Source organism: Sapajus apella, unplaced genomic scaffold (genome assembly GCF_009761245.1).
Source record: "Sapajus apella isolate SASKATOON/1434 unplaced genomic scaffold, GSC_monkey_1.0 scaffold13, whole genome shotgun sequence".
In the NCBI taxonomy this organism is placed as follows: Eukaryota; Metazoa; Chordata; class Mammalia; order Primates; family Cebidae; genus Sapajus; species Sapajus apella.
The window spans coordinates 17,187,766-17,204,576 of NW_022436953.1; the positions used below are offsets into that span (position 1 = coordinate 17,187,766).

The window sequence follows — 16,811 nt, forward strand, 5'->3', positions numbered from 1 at the left end:
GGGTTCAAGTGATTCTCCTGACTCAGCCTCCTGAGTAGCTGGGATTACAGGCCTGTACCACCACACCTGGCTAATTTTTGTATTTTTAGTAGAGATGGGGTTTCACCATGTTTGCCAGGCTGGTCTTAAACTCCTGACCTCAAGTGATCTGCCTGCCTTGGCCTCCCAAAGTACTGGGATTACAGGTATGAGCCACTGCACCCAGCCGAAACCCCTATCAGTATCTAAGTACTTTAGACTTTACCTGATTTTGAGTCATTTATAGAAAGCATAATGTGCCAGAATCCCATTAACCTTTCTTGGACGTTTAATCAGTGTTTTCCCTAGAGAGAAGTTTAGCCACTCTTTTACAGCCTTTAATGGTTGAAATCCAACTATTTAGTATGCTAATCTGATAATCGACGTGTTGGTATTTGTGTGCTTCAATAATATGCTTCTCTGACTTCCATTATTAATATGATATAAAATACCATGAAAATATTTTTGCTTTAAAAATAATCAGATGACACAGAAAGTTTTGAAGGAATAAATTTGATATAGTATGACTAGTACATTTTTGTTTTGTTAAAATAAGAAGCTGTATCTTTATGTCTAAAATTGTTGAGAGAAGATTCTTATACTACCTTATCACATTGGTTTTTTAGATTAATTAGGTATAATTTACATAAAGTAAAATTTATCCTTATTAGCTTTATAATTCTATGAAATTTGATAAATATGTGCAGTCTTATAACTTTTACCATAGTCAAGATACAAAATATTTTCATTATCCCAAAAAGTTATTTCTTAGCCTGTTGTGGGACCTCCTCTAAGCATCACTACACCCACTCCAGCAACTGGTAGCAGTGATCTCTTTTCTGTTCTCTGTCATCTTTCATGGCTGGCTTCTTCCATTTAGCATAATGCTTCTGAGATTCATCCCTGTAGTTCCTTGTATCAGTAGTTTGTTCTCTTTTACCACTGAGTAGTAGTTCATTGTATGGCTCTACTCAGTTTGTTTATTCATTCACCAGTTGATAGACATTTGAAGGTATTTCTAGTTTTCAGTGGCTATAAAAAACCTCCATAAACATTTATGCACAGTTTTTTTGTTTGTTTGTTTGTTTGTTTTTGTGGCAATATGCATTTACTTCTCTTGGGCAGATGCCTAGGAATGAGATTACTGGGTCATATGGTACGTGAATGTGTATAAGAAACTGCCAAATTGTTTTCCACAGTGGCTGTTTTCTTAAAGTCCCAAATGTCTGTTAGGAGTCATTGCTTCTGCCTGAAGAACTTCTTACAACACAGATCTGCTGACATGACTTCTCTTCCCTTTATTCTGTTCTGAAAAATTATCTAGCTTTCATTTTGAAAGTTATTTATACTCCATATGTGAATCTGGATTAACATTTTTTTCTTTTAATACTTTAAAGATGTCACTCCATTGTCTTTTGACTTACATAGTTTTCCACAAGAGATCTGTTTTAATATTATCTCTTGTTCTTTATATGTAAAGTATGTTTTTTTCTCTGATTGCTTTCAGGATTTTATCTTTGGTTTTCATTAGTTTTATAGACCTAAGAATTACCTTCTTGGAATTCTCAAATCTGTGGTTTGATGTTCATTATTTTCAAGAAATTCTTACTCATTATTTCTTCAGATATTTTTTTCTGCCCCTTTCTGTCTTTCTCTTCCTGGGACTTCAGTTACTCATGTTAGATTTCTTTTTAATATTATATTCAATAACTCTTGCATATTGTGTTCTTTTTATTCACTCTTCTTTTTTTTTTTTTTTTCTTTTTGTGTGGTAATTTCTATTGATTTATCTTCAGGGTCACATTCTTTTTTCAGCTGTGTCTAGTCAACTGATGAGCCTGTTGTATTAGTCCATTCTCACACTGCTATAAAGATACTACCTGAGACTGGGTTATTTCTAAAGAAAGGAGGGTTAATTAACTCACAGTTCCACATGGCTGCGGAGTCCTCAGAAAACTTAAAATTATGGCAGAAGGTGAGGGGGCAATAAGTCACATCTTACTTAGCAGGCAGGCAAGAGAGGGTATCAAGGGGGAAGTGCCAGATACATATCAAACAGCTCTTAGGAACTCATTCATTATTACAAGAACAGCATGGGGGAAGCTGCCCCCATGGTTAATCACTTCCCATCAGGTCCCTCCCTTGACATGTGGGGATTACAATTCGGATTACAGTTCAGGATGAGATTTGGGTGGGGACATGGCCAAACCATATCATTTGTTGAAGGAATTTTTCTTCTCTAATATTGTGCCTTTTTAATATAGTATTTGCGTTTCTCACAGATTCATCTCTGCTGAAATTTCCTATCTATTTAGGTGTCTTGGCCACCTTTTTCTCTAGGTTCTTTAACATACTATATATAGTTATTTCAAAGTCTATGTTTGATAGGTGAAATTTGGGGACTATCGTCGAGTCTTTTTCTGATCATTCCTTTGTTATTTAAAAGTGGGTAATTTTTTTTTCTTTTATGTGTGTCTTCTCATTATTTATTATATGTCAGTCATCTTGTATAAAACAATAGAGGCTGAGATAAATAGTACTTAGGTTATCGTTATGAAAGATTGAGTCAGTTTGATCAGGAGCTAAGCTGGGCCTTTGTTTTATTATTGCCAGGTCAATGCACCATATCTTTCAAATTCCTCTAGCTGGGCAGCTGTTGCCTTCTGATTTTGCGTCGGCACAGGGGCCTAGATTAGCTGGAGAGTTTTCTGAAGTGTTAGTGCCCTACCCTCAGCGTTTGGTCATCCCTGTATAATGAAGCCACACTGTGGTTCCCTCTCTCCATCTTAGTAGTTGTGTGACTCAGGACAAGTTTCATAGCCTCTTTGTACCTCAGTTTCCCCATCTAAATTGAGGATACAGCTAGTACCTACCTGAAAGGCTTATCATGAGGATGAGAATTAATATATGTAAAGCACTTAGAACAGTGCCTGGTGCATAGAAAGCATAATATACATGTTTGCTATTATCATTGTTTTCTATAAGATAAGAATTTTGTTATAAAGTGTCACAAACAGATGCTGATGATCTGAAGCAAACCAAAAATGGGAAGGCAAGGGACTAGAAAATAAACGTTAAAGAGATTATTCAACCATAGACCTTTGCCAGGGAGAGAAAGGCAGAGGGATAAACCGCTATGCGTCCTGGAGTAGGAGGCTGTGGGTACATTTAATCAGATCCCTGTTTCTAGTCACAGACAGAAATGCACTTGAGTACTTGATACCAGAGCTAAGTCCATGGGTCAGAGGCAGAAGGGAGGGCGAAAAGGGGGTAAGCAAGAGAACTGAACCGAAGAGCACAAGCTCACTTCCATAGTTCTTCTGTTCTTACCAGAACACTTATTATTTGGAGTCAGATTCACTAATGAATTCATTTTCCAAGTTTAGCTGTGTGAATTTCAGCAAATTATTTAGCCTCTTTGAAGCTAGTTTTTTATAAAATGAAGACGATGATAATGAGACTTCTTAAGGTTGTTAAATTAAAGGAAATAATCCATGTAAAGTGATTAGCTCAGTGCCATCAATACAGAAAGTGACCTGGATGATGATTATCATCATCCTCATAAGTTGGTATGTAGATTTCCAAACACCTGAACCCTGACCTGACACAGCCGCTGCTTCTCTACTTCTCATTCCTCGGGCATCTGAAGGAAGTAAGTGCACAGAGACCAAAACTAAACCAATGCGCATACTTTCTCTGTCACTGGGAAGCTTTTGCCTTCTTGTTGTAAGCCTCAGCTGAGCTAGACCAACCTGTCTGGAGAACTAGATAATGGAGCTAAATTTGATCTTTTACTCAGCTATACACCAACATAGCTCTCCTTTGCCAAGACAGAGACTGTAAAAGCAAGCTAAGAAAAGCAAGTGTTTTTGTTCCTAAGGCTTAGAGCTAAATGTGCTTAACTCACCCTTCTGAGATTTTCTTAGAGTGGGACCTTGAAGTGAATGAGAAAGAGGCAGTTTTCAAGGTGGGAACAGGATGACAAACAGTTCAGAAGGAATTCTTGCAGTAATCCCTGATGGCGGCTTAGGTCAAGGTGGAGGTGGTGAGAAGTGGTCAGATTTGGATATATTTTGAATAAGAAGCCTACATAATTTGCTGATGGATCATCATGTGTGACATGTGAGAGAAAGGAGGAATTAAGGATGACTCCAAGGCTTGTGACCTGAGAAGCTGAAAGGATTTTCATTTACTTGGTCAACCTTGCAGTCTTGTTACCTACAAGGATCTAGCATTGGCCGGAGCTGACTTTTCAATGAAGATAAGTTGTATAAAAATATCTGTGTTTATTTCCCTCAATAACGATTCTCAGTGTAGAAGGCTTATAAATCTTTTGTTAGATTTACCCTTAGGTGTTTGATGTTTTTTAATGTTGTTATAAATTTTCTTTTATGTTTGTTTGCTGCTGTAAACCGATAAAATAATTTATCCTTGCTTACTGACTATACTCAACAACATTGCTAAGTTCCTCTATAAAATTGTAAAGATTTTCTGTGTACATAATTCTGTCATCTGCTAATAACTACAGTTTTATTTCTAATCTTTTTATACTCCTCTTCTTTTTCCTTCTTTGTTGCACAAACTAGGACCTCCGTAAGGTGTTAAATAGAAGTGTTAATTGTAGGTATCAACACTCATTTTTATTCTCAGGGGATGTTTGCTGTATTTTATTCTTAAGTAGGATGTTTGCTGTGACTCTCTTAAAAGTGTTCTTTATAAGATTGAATAAAATGCCTTCTGATCCTAGTTTGCTAAGAGTTTTTATCATGAATGGAAGCTTTTTAGAGATGTTGAAAGGCTTTATTGTTATGCATGGCTTCAGAGTTCTCAGCCCTATCAGATCCCAAATCCCCTCCTATAATAAATTTTATGAAATGCCTCCTTTACCATATCTAAAGTGAAATTCATAGGTAATGGAATCCACCTGTGCTGTGTGTGTGTGTATGTATATATATAATATAAAGAAGAAATAAGTATAATTTATAATAAAATAGTATAATCATTATGTAAATGATCTGGCGTGACTATATTATCATACAATATATTACCCATCAAATATCCAAAGCATTTTTTAGAGTGGGCATCCACTCCCATTCAGCATCAGTGTTTGAAAGGATAATAGCACAGGTTTACATCTATAGCAGACTTCTTTAATTAGAGATGAATCGTTAGTACTATTAGGGAATACCAACCATCATTAGGATAGTTTTAGGGCTTATATGTATAATGACAAAATAAAGGACCTTTTTTCTTTTTTGTGGCTTCTAAGGGAAAGTTTACCCATTAAACAAATACCTACTGAGCATTTGCCTTGTGCCAGGCACTATTCTATGTGCTGCTAATAAATTGCCAATAAAACAAAGCTACCGGCCACTTAGACCTTATGGTCAGTAGAGGGGGAAGGCAGTAAATTAATAAATATGTAACATGTAAGAGTGATAAATGCTACAGTGAAAAATAGGCAAGGTAAGGAGCTAAGCATGGGGGTGTGCGTGTGTGTGTGTGTGTGTGTGTGTGTGTGTGGTATTAGGAGGAGCAGGGAAGAAGCTTGAGCAGACATCTGAATGAATATTCATATCTAGAGGTAAGCTTTCTAGGAAGAGGAAAGAGGGAGCATACTGGGTATAAAAGTTGAAAGACAGCAAATTGTTCAGCACCTAACATGATGCCTGGCACCATGTTAGGTACTTTGCTTACATTGCTTTATTCATTCCGGTAATCTTATGTAGAGAGTGATGATGTGCTTATTTTACAAATAAGGAAATTGTGGCACACACATTACATAGTGATGCATTTACGATTCAAATCCAGACCCACCTGGCTCCAAAGCTAAGGAAGGTGAAGGAATGCTTTCAGGAGCCCTCTTCTTTTAGTGGTCTGTCACATTACCATAAGAGTAACTTTATTTCATTCAGAGAAATGAAAGAACTGGGTAGAGGACTTGAAAACAATCATTTACATTTTTTCATGTAGCATTTTAAAAATATTTGAACCAATAAAGGCTTTGAAATACCATGAATGGAAAACATTCCAAAATAAGTTAGAATGAATAAGATTATTCATTTTTGTAAGCTTTCTATGTTTTTGTTTGTATTACCTACTAAACTTTGTTTTGTTTGGTCATTTCCATAGTTGATGATACCATTGACTATGCAGGAACATAAGACTCAATCATTTTCATTGTTTAATACTAAAAAGTTTATTGTCTTAGATTTATGGTAGATTTAATAGAACTAAGCAATTATAAACTGAGTGCTTTCTTAGGTACCAAATATCTGTTGGTAATATGGGCATTGTTAATACTCACTGTAAAATTAACAACCTTCTTAAGTGGAAGAGATTGTGTTATACTTTTTACCCTCTTTGGTGTCTGTTGAAGGGCTGTTCAGTTTGTAAATGTATTTATATTTTCCTAGTACAAATACTATAAAATTAAGGTCCAGATTCACTAAATAATGATTCTGGCTAACATTTGAGTGACGTTACCTCCAAGCATTACTCTAAGTGCATCACATGCTTTGAGCCTTTTATTTGAATGTTAGTATAATCTAAAATAACAGAATATTTTATTAGCTTAGATTTCTTGTTCATTTTAGTAGTCCCAGGTTATGGCTCTAGAATAACTGAAACGTTATGGCATGCTAAAAATTAATTATGGAAAGTTTTTGATCTAGTTTAAGATGATTAAGCAGAGACAGTCCCCAGAATATGTGCATGCCAGTGTCACTTTTAATATAGTTTGTTTCATGTAAAATAAGAAATCAGATGTTTAAAAACATTGTTAATGCTCACTATAAAATTAACAAACTGCTGAGGCAGAGTTCAGATGCAGAGATGCAGAGGACGTATTGCTAGTAAGAATACTTTAGATTCCTGTGAAATTGTTGCAGGTAAAATGGGAAATCTTGAAAAGTAAACCTTTCACAAGAAAACAAAATTTTTAAAGATAACTTGAAACATTGCAAATATTTTTATTTATCAGATGATTCATAAGCGTATTGTTATCTTCCATAAATGAACATTTTAAAACCATTGGAGTGTTTGTATTAACCAAATATGTATATAATAATTATGATTTATTTTTATAAAGGTTCAGAGGTCCAAAGAAATAACATTCTATGGATAGCCATGGCAGGGACTCATCAGATATGGGCACTCCTACTGGATTCTGGAAAACTGCCTAAGAAAAAGTAAGTGACAGCCTCTTTTTTCGAGTAGACTGTACTGCTTGGCATTCATAGAATTTCTTTTTTCAAAATCATCACCCTCACTGTACCAGTCAGAATGTGCTAGGTTAAATTGCCGTAGCATACAACGCAGATTCTCAGTGGCTTAAAATGAGGTGTGTTTCTTGCTTATTCGCATGGGTTCACTGGGGAGTACTACTCTGCCACCCAGGCTGATGAAACAGCCACTGTCGGGAGCTTTGCCAATCATCCTAGCACAGTAAGAGAGAAAGAGGTGGTAAGTCACTCACTGAGTCTTAAAATTTCTACTCAGAAGTGACATATGTCGCTTTTACTTACATTTTATCAGCCAGAGTAAGTCTCATGGCCACACTTCACTTCAGGAAACCTGCAAAGAACCATTCTTTTTAATGTCCAGAAAGAGAGCTAAGAATATTCGGTGGGCCTTATCTTTTAAGACATAGCTGAGCTGTCTCTAACCATTCATTCAAATAGTTGAATACCACATAGCAGAGTGCTTAATAACCCACTTTTTGTAGTCAGGCTTGGGATTGAATCCTGGCCCTGCCATTTATTATCTGTATGAGTTTAGGAGAGCCACTTTAACTTTCAAAGCCTCAGTTTCCTGATTTATATTAGCTCATAGCCTTGCTTTGAGGATTAATAATATGTGTGAAGAGCTTGGTATAGTGCCTAACATGTACAGTAAGCATAGGTAGCTTTGCTGTCATGAGGATATAAGGATGAAAGGGTAGTGTCTGCAAAGTTTCTCATATTTTTTCCTTGGAGCCTTTCCTCTTCCCCCTAAAACCCAAACAGAACTGGCCATACTCGTCTCTGTGACCTCACCGTACCGTACCTAGTATATAGTTACTTCACTGCACTAAGTTTTCCTGCCCTGCCTCACTGCCCCTTCCCTTTTCTCCCTCTTCTTTTTTAATTGTTCTTTTTAGCCATTTCCTTCCTTCTACTAAACTGTCACATAGAGGAAGGGACCCTCTCCCATTCATTTTTATATCCCTTGTATCTATCACAGTATTTGGTACCTAAGAGAAGCTCAGTAAGGGTTTGAGAATAAATGAGTAAAAGCCATTAACCAGAAAGGCTGTCAAATAGCCGTGGAAAATGATCATTTCAAGTTACCTTTATTAATAGAAAGCAGCATTTGTATAGATACTTCAAAATAGCAGATATTCCAAATAGTGTGTATGTTTGTGCATGTTGCTTTGGACACATTTATATAATGTGTTAAGACATTTAATCATTTATCTAGCAAATATTTATGAAACCTACTATGTGCTAGGCAACAGGGATGAAATAATATGCTCACTATGTTAAGGATAAAATGAAAAGGTGTGGTTGCTATCATCAGTGGACTTAGAGAGGAAAAATCAGATCAGCAAAAAAAAATTAAAAATTAGAGTATGCAAAAGGAAGCGCTGCAAATTGTAATTGTTCCCTGTATAAGTAAGAGGAAGACCCAACATCAATAAGATTTGAGTTGTCAAGGAGGGCTTCTTGGAAGAGGTAACTAAACAGACACCTAATAGAGTGGTAGAAGTTAGAGGGGGAGAGTGGGAAGTTTTCCAGGCAAACGTTGGCACTAGTGATGTCAGTAGAAGCCAGATCACACCGTGCCTTGTGAGTACTTTTAAGGGATTTGGATATTCTACAAGCCTTTTTAGAAAGGTTTAAGCTGGGAAGTGACAGGATTAGATTTGTGGTTTTGAAAGAACACTGGCAGTACTCAGAGTAGAACAAGACTAGAGACAGAGATACCATTGAGGAGCCTATTACTATTATCCAGGCAAGAAATGATAGTAGCCTGAACAGTGAGGTTACCAATAAGATTTTACACGAAGCATAACTACCAACAGCAAACAGAAGGAACAGAAGTTGCCAGAGTGTGCTGTTCTGGGTGATGGCTGTTTTAGACATAGATGATCAAGAGCTGCCTACATTTCCTCCTAAGTCGAGTTGTCACTCTCCTTTGTAATAGGAAATTGGCACTAGGATCGTGTTGACCTGTATTTTAATTTTAAAGATGTATTATCTTTATTACTAATCTTCAGGTAGTAATAATAGCATTTTAAAAGTTATTGTTTCTCCCCACTCTTTCCTTTATTTAATTAATGAGTCTCGTTTTTAAAGTAGTAAGACTACTTGTAGACTCCTTTCAATTAATTTGTTTTGCGTATTACTTATTGCATGTATTTTACTGGCTAGTTTATGTTTATGTTTCTTGACTAAGTGGCCATATTTTATGCATCCTAAATCCCTTTGCCTCTGTCCCCTGCTCCCTACCTAACTTATCATGGGAACATATCAGCCAGAAAGTGATCATTAGTTCAGACTTTTGCGTGTTGTACCATATTCAGAAATGATTTACACATACTCTCATTTTGTGTCATAAGTCATCTGCTTCCCTTCCCTCAGCACAACACAGTATCATGCCTTCCTTACAATCCCTCTGTTGTAAACTTAGAAACCAGGGTCTAAAACTTTCTCTGCGTTATAAAGGAATCACTGCAATAGTTCTTCAAATAGTAATTTCCCTAATGTATATAAGAAATTGATTTCTGTAATTGATTTAATTGTACATAATTATACCTGTAATTGTGAGATAATTATGTACATTTTTATAATTCTTCTTATAATAGTAATGTCTGACCTGGCTATCAAAAACTATTCTTTAGTTCCTTTTGCTAGTCTCTGTTTATATACAAGAACATAAAACAGTTTCAATGAAAACTGAAGCTTGAAACTATCAAGAGCTAGATAATCTTTTTAGTTCCCTTTCAGAACCTAATATTGCATGAAACTAAGAAGTTAAGAACTTACAGTGGTAAAAACAGTCTATCTCATCAATAATCTGATCATTATTTTTATCTTGTTATTCTAACTCTGTCAGGGATTTCTCGTTTGACCTTTGAAAGTGATTTCAGTTTTGTATATGTCAAAGTAAAGTAAAAAGTTTCCCACACAATGGGTAAATAAGTTAATGATTGGCAAAATGACAGTAAAAGCTGACTTGAACAATTTAACTAGGCCAAGATCACCAGTTTGTTTTTTTATAAGGCTTTTCACTATTGATTCGATCATTTAAGCTCATTTATTTAATAACTAATTTGAACACAATATACCACATGTTGACCCCACCTATGAACTTGTCTTTTTCAGCGAGTTAACAAAAGGAACCTGCCTTAGTTTTGCTGGAAGTGGAAATGAAGAGAATCGAAACAATGCCTATCCTCACAAGGCAGCTTTTGCTCAACCTTCAGGCCTTTCCCTGGCCTCTGAAGATCCCTGGAGCTGCCTGTTTGTAGCAGATAGTGAGAGCAGTACAGTGAGAACCATTTCGCTGAAAGATGGAGCAGTGAAGCACCTCGTGGGAGGAGAAAGAGACCCCATGGTAATGACAGTCACTCTTGCCCAGTGCGCTCAGACACTGAACAAGCTGTCAATTTTGTGAATTACAGAAAGTTAATAAGATTTAAGAGAAATTATCCTTGGCCTATCTGTGAATTAAAATGAAAGTCAAACCAAAGGAAATGTGAATATAAAGCGACGTGAGGAACACACCATCTAAGAGAAGTAAACTGACTCTGTTATGTATAAATGTTAAGGTTTCAGGGAGAAAGAAAAGATGAAGTATTGATTATTGGAGAAAAGAAAAAAATGTAAATTACATATTGGGCAGTGGGGTGGAAAGAGCACCAGACTAGTGGACTTGGCCTGTTCCTGACCAGATGTATTATTGTGAGTAAAACTACTAAGCACCACAGATTAATACAGGTTCAAAATACTGTCGTTTTTTTCTAATCTGAATCAAGTATCCAACCCTATTTATATTAAAATCAGCATTTTCCCTTTTAACTTGAATATCATTTATAACCAGCTGAATTTTCACTTTGTATCCTAACAAAATACTGTAAAAATTATAATAACTGCTGTTTCTTTCCTTTTAAAAAATTAAAGAATTTATTTGCTTTTGGTGACATCGATGGAGTAGGAATCAATGCAAAGCTTCAACACCCCCTTGGAGTAACGTGGGACAAGAAAAGAAATTTACTTTATGTGGCAGACTCCTACAATCACAAGGTGAGTCGTGACAGAATTATATAATATCTTGCTTTTTGTATGTGGCATTTAAAATGCTGAAAGATCTGTGAGCCTCCTACAAGTGTCACTCTAAAATATAGAAAGGAGTAACAGTCTTTGACAACTATATCCCAGCTTGTTCTGTTCTTTTCTTGGTCCTTTCTTTGCCACGAGGTTGTGATGGTATTCTGAACTAGGAAAAGCACTAAACCAGTTCCAATGGCAATGGCCAACAGCTGTGAATTGCAGCCCATCAAAGCTGCTTAGTAACATATTCAGTATATCAGGATAAGGCAAGTAGCAGGGAAATTAATATGTCAAGTAACAAATCAACGCTTTTGAGATGTTGCATAGTTACAATGCCTGTTTTTAGCAGCACTTCCATTTTTGTCTATTAAATTGTTTTGTTTTATTGCATTTTTACTTTTTACAGAAATCAGTGGATAATAAATATTCATAGAGTACTTCATCATGTGAGACCATAAATTTAATATAATTGAGCCATAACTGGCAATCATTAAGTTTAACAAAAGTAGCAAATCTTCTAATGCTAGATGCTTAAGAAGACAGAGTCAGTTCAGTTTCGAAAGTGTGTCCCATTTTGAAGAAAAACAATTCAATTAAAAATTTTTTTTAATTCCAGAAATAATTTCCTCAAAGATTGCTTCTAGAAGGCAAGATGTAGATAGAAATTTTATATAGTTTTTAGTTCTTAGAATAGAATATCTCCCCTTAGACTGTAATTTGAATGTTTGGCTTTTCAAGAAAATATGGAAATACCTGTTCCTTTTGTGAGATTTCTTGAGAATATAAATGGCAATCAGAAATTATCTAGCTTGCTTGATACTATATCCTTCCATACTACAAACATGAGATTGATCTTCAGATACATAAATTTTTGTTCTTTCTTTTTTAGATTAAAGTCGTGGATCCAAAAACAAAAAACTGTACAACATTAGCAGGGACTGGAGACACACATAATGTTACCAGTTCCAGTTTTACCGAGTCAACTTTTAATGAACCAGGAGGCTTGTGTATTGGAGAGAATGGACAATTACTGTATGTAGCAGACACCAATAATCATCAAATTAAAGTGATGGATTTAGAAACAAAAATGGTATCTGTGGTAAGTAATTTTAGAATATAAGTTAAAGGATGTCATTTTAAGAATGATTCTTAGATCCTTACAGCACTGACAGAGGCATTTTTGGTTAGGCTATCTCCAGGAGAGTAGTAAGTGGATGCTTCTGTTGTGTTTTTTGACAAAGAGACCAGCAGAACTGCTTTAAGGATATCCTCCTAATCTTCAAATAAAAGTTCCATCTGTGCTGAGAGTTTGAGAAAAATACTGGAAATTGGAGAGAATCTGATGAACCTCCAAGAAAAAAAAAGGAGAGGACTCAGATCTGTTTTTAAGTGTACAGGCGTACTGACACATACTACCTACCCCTGCTCTGTGGGTTAGGTTATTTAGCATTTTTGTTTTTGTTTTTTTTTTTTTTCAGTGATCTTTAGATTGATGTGTAATCTTTGTTTCCTTATGATGAGTCCATTACCAAATATCTTCTAACAAAAGCTTTAGAAACCACATTTCTCACCACATTGAAAATAAGATTGTGGGAGAAACTTCAGTGAGTTGTAGTCAACTTTTAAAGATATGAACATGGTATAGAATTTTCAAGGAGAAATATGTATTATAAACTAATTCTTGGTGTATGACATTTACCTGAAAAAAATGTAACAGTTTTTTCCTGAAAGTCTGGTAATTTGCACAGTATATTTTTAAAATAAAAAACACAGGGCTGGGTGTGGTAGCTCATGCCTGTAATCCCAGCACTTTGGGAGGCCAAGGCGGGCCTGAGGTCATGTCAGGAGTTCAAAACCAGCCTGGTTAACATGGTGAAACCCCATTTCTACTAAAAATACAAAAAATTAGCTAGGCGTGGTGGTGTGTGCCTGTAATCCCACTACTCAGGAGGCTCAGGCAAGAGAATCGCTTAAACCTGGGAGGCGGAGATTGCAGTGAGCCAAGATCACACCATTGCACTCCAGCTTGGGCAACAAGAGCGAAACTCTGTCTTAAAGGAAAAAACAAAACAAAACCAAAAAAAACACAAAAAAACAGATTACACAGATTACTATTGCAATGTGTCATTTCTCTTCACACAGATCTCTGATATAAGATGAATAACATCTTCTTATAGTTGGCAATGAAAATTATAAGAGAATGTAGATCTGTGTTTAAATTTATAAGCTTTTCCTTTAATTTCCTGCCATCTATAAACAGTGGATGGTTACTTTAATTCTGCCTCATTCACAAGTGTTGGGTTTTGTTGTTGTTGTCTTTGCTAAGATAAACTTTTTCTGTATCTACAAAAATAATCTTGAGGGTATCTAACTAACACATTCTAATTCAACCTAGAATGGAAATTAGTTTCATTGATACAGAATTTCATTATTCTACTAAAGTCTTAAAGTATCCTCATTCTGTAATTACTATAAAGTTCTTACATTTTAATAACAGACTTTCTTATTTCCTAGCTTCCCATCTTCAGATCCGAAAATGTTGTGGTAGATGGCCCATTTCTAGTAGAAAAACAGAAGACATTACCCAAATTACCTAAATCTGCTCCAAACATTAGACTTTCCCCCGTGACTGTGTGTGCTGGCCAGACTCTTCAGTTCAAACTCAGATTAGACCTCCCGTCAGGATCAAAGCTAACTGAAGGGGTACCCAGTTGCTGGTTTCTAACAGCTGAAGGTATGAGTATAAGCTTGCAAATACTAATACATCATACGTTCTTGATGTTTAATCTAGTTATTTTTCATTTGTTAGGTGATATTTTCACTCTGTATGGGCAAGATTTGAAGGAATTAATATAAACACATGAATCCAGATCCAACCCCACATTGGCAGTTTGCTTTAGTCTTCAAGAGTCTTTCCTCCCTTTTATTAAAGAAGAGTGTAACTCCCTAAAAATTACAAGTCAGTTGTTAGCATGATTTCTTAGAATATGGGATTTCCTATACCTCATCCCCTATTCTGATCCTGTTTTTCATTCTATTCTTGTTCCAAAAAGAACCTTAGATTTTAAAAGTCTGAAATAGAGGCTGGCTGTGGTGGCTCACACTGGTAATCCCAGCACTTTGGGAGGCTGAGGTGGGTGGATCACCTGAAGTCAGGAGTTCAAGACCAGCCTGACCAACATGGTGAAACCCTGTCTCTAAAAATACAAAAAATTAGCCAGGTGTGGTGGTGGGCACTTGTAGTCCCAGGCGCGAGGCACAAAAATCACTTCAACCCTGGGAGGCGGAGGTTGCACTCCAACCTAGGTGACAAGAGCGAGACTCTATCTCAAAAAAAAAAAAAGTCTGAAATAGAGAAATGCAGTGGAACCTCTTTATTTAACATCTTTTTCTGTAACTCTTCCTTTCAGTCACTATTATGCATTCCTCCCTCTCTTTTATGTGTGAATCACAGTGTGAACCAGCTCCTCATTTCATTAATCTATGGTAATGAATTAGTATACTGCTTGCCTTTCAGTAGTGCTTTCCAACTTCTGTAACCTAGTGGACAAAAATTTTAAAGTGAAGTTTTAGTGGTTCAGAACTTCTGAATTACAGCTTGTCTCTAATGAGGTTCCTCTGTCCTAGTCTCCCACGCTCTTTCACTCTCTCACTCAATTTTCCATTTCCTCTCCTACTCCTCCTCCTTCATACCCTCTCACACACTTTTCTTTTGTACATTACCCAGATCCTAGGTAATTCACACCTTCTTACCTTCAACTTTCTCAGGGCAGCAACTGCTGACCTGCAATTATAATAATCAACTTAGTGTCTAAACCAAGAGGATAACAATATCTTGGTAGCCTAGCTGAGAGGAACTGCTGGTTAGTGTTTGGGAGGCTGGTTCTAGGGTGATTGAATCTGTAGGGAAACCATCTCCTTGTCACTCCCCACAAGGGAGAAGGCTGACCATGTATGGCTAGGACCTTTGGAGCTTACTTTATAGACAGAAGAATACTCAAACCCTGGCCAGTCCATCGCCTTCTGTAGGTTTGTGCAAGTCCTAGACTGCCAATTTAGGCCTGGAAATAGTACGTCAGCTGGAGATCGTTAATTCAATTTTTCTCGGTGTTACTGTAAGAGCAGTGTATTAAATGGTGTCATTGTAGGAGCCGTGTATTGATTTTTAAAATAGCATATTGACAGATTAACATGCTTATCTCTGTATTATCAGACACTAATCTTGAATCATTGGGATGTAAAATACAGGTTGTATTCAAATGAGGAAGTCTAGAGAAAATACTTAGCTGTTTTATCATTTGTCCAAGATATTGGCTGCATTTTTATTATATAGAAGCAGATAATTTTCAGGCAATAATACTAATAATTTGAAGTTTTTGAATATTACAGAGTATATTTGTACACTTATGTTTAAAGGACATTTTCTCTTTTGACTTGTTATTTAGAAACAAACATTTACTTTTAGCCAAATTTTGGTCTGTATAATCTTAAGGAAGTTAGGCCATATGCAAGTTTTAAGCCCCCAAAAAAAAAAAAAGACAGCATAAAAATACCACATGTATTGTAACTTCACAGATTGTGTGTGTGATATATGTAAAAAATAAAGAAACATTTTCTGTTTTATTTCTAGATTTGGACATTAAAATAGCTCAGTATTGTTTTCTTTTTTTGATTTAAAATATAAGAAGTTCTCTACTAATCTCTCTAGCAAAATCATACATTAGATAAAAGATACTCTCCAGTCCAGGAATAAGCAAAGGAAGCCAAATAATTTTAAAGATAATTTTAAAAGAATTGTTTAAAAGCTTCAGCATAAAAGTTTTGTAGTTATCTCTCTAGATTCTTATTTTTCACCTTCTTACCCTTATTTGACATATTTTTCTCAAATTTGATTTTTCAATAACCTAAAGCAATCAACTAAAAGAGACAGCAAGAGGACTGATAAAGGCAGGTACTCTGAGTTAGCTGACTCATCCTGAGAACAAAAGAAAGAGACAGAAAAGGTGAAAAGTAGACAGCATTTCATCGCATTCAGTGGATGGTCCAGTTTTTGTACAGATCCCCTGAGTCATTAGAACCAAATGTTCAGTGTTCTCCATTTACATGGCGGGAAAGCATTTCATATATTTCTCAAATGCTGGCTCTTGAAGGCTGCCACCCTCTTAGGCTGAATATATGTGTCTGTGCTTCCCCAGTATGACACATGTGTTCCTTCTAAGAGAAGGTTAGATGAATAAAGATATTTACAGATGATTTTAATTCTTGAGGACTTAAAATTTGTTAGTGGCTTATTCAATTTTTGTTATAGATAATCTGTATATTTATGTCGAGGAAGAGTTTTACATGTTAAAATGAGATATGCAGAATCTCTTGGTTTTTACATTGCTTGAGCCCACGAACGATAGATATGCAATGGTACCAGTTTCTAAAGAAATAAGTTTTTTTTTTTTTTTTTTTTTTTTTTTTTTTTTTTTTTTT

General features: G+C 35.8%; 1 protein-coding gene across 5 annotated transcripts in view; it reads left to right on the forward strand.

The window, feature by feature from the left end:
- The window catches only part of NHLRC2 (NHL repeat containing 2), a 53,879-nt gene that overhangs the window by 35,993 nt on the left and 1,075 nt on the right, over window positions 1-16,811 (forward strand). For all 5 annotated transcript variants that reach the window (XM_032281689.1, XM_032281693.1, XM_032281690.1 and 2 more), the window contains 5 exons: window positions 7,109-7,208; window positions 10,386-10,617; window positions 11,184-11,306; window positions 12,223-12,432; window positions 13,848-14,067. In XM_032281689.1, coding sequence (XP_032137580.1) covers window positions 7,109-7,208; window positions 10,386-10,617; window positions 11,184-11,306; window positions 12,223-12,432; window positions 13,848-14,067 — 885 coding nt within the window. The remainder of the gene's footprint in view (window positions 1-7,108; window positions 7,209-10,385; window positions 10,618-11,183; window positions 11,307-12,222; window positions 12,433-13,847; window positions 14,068-16,811) is intronic.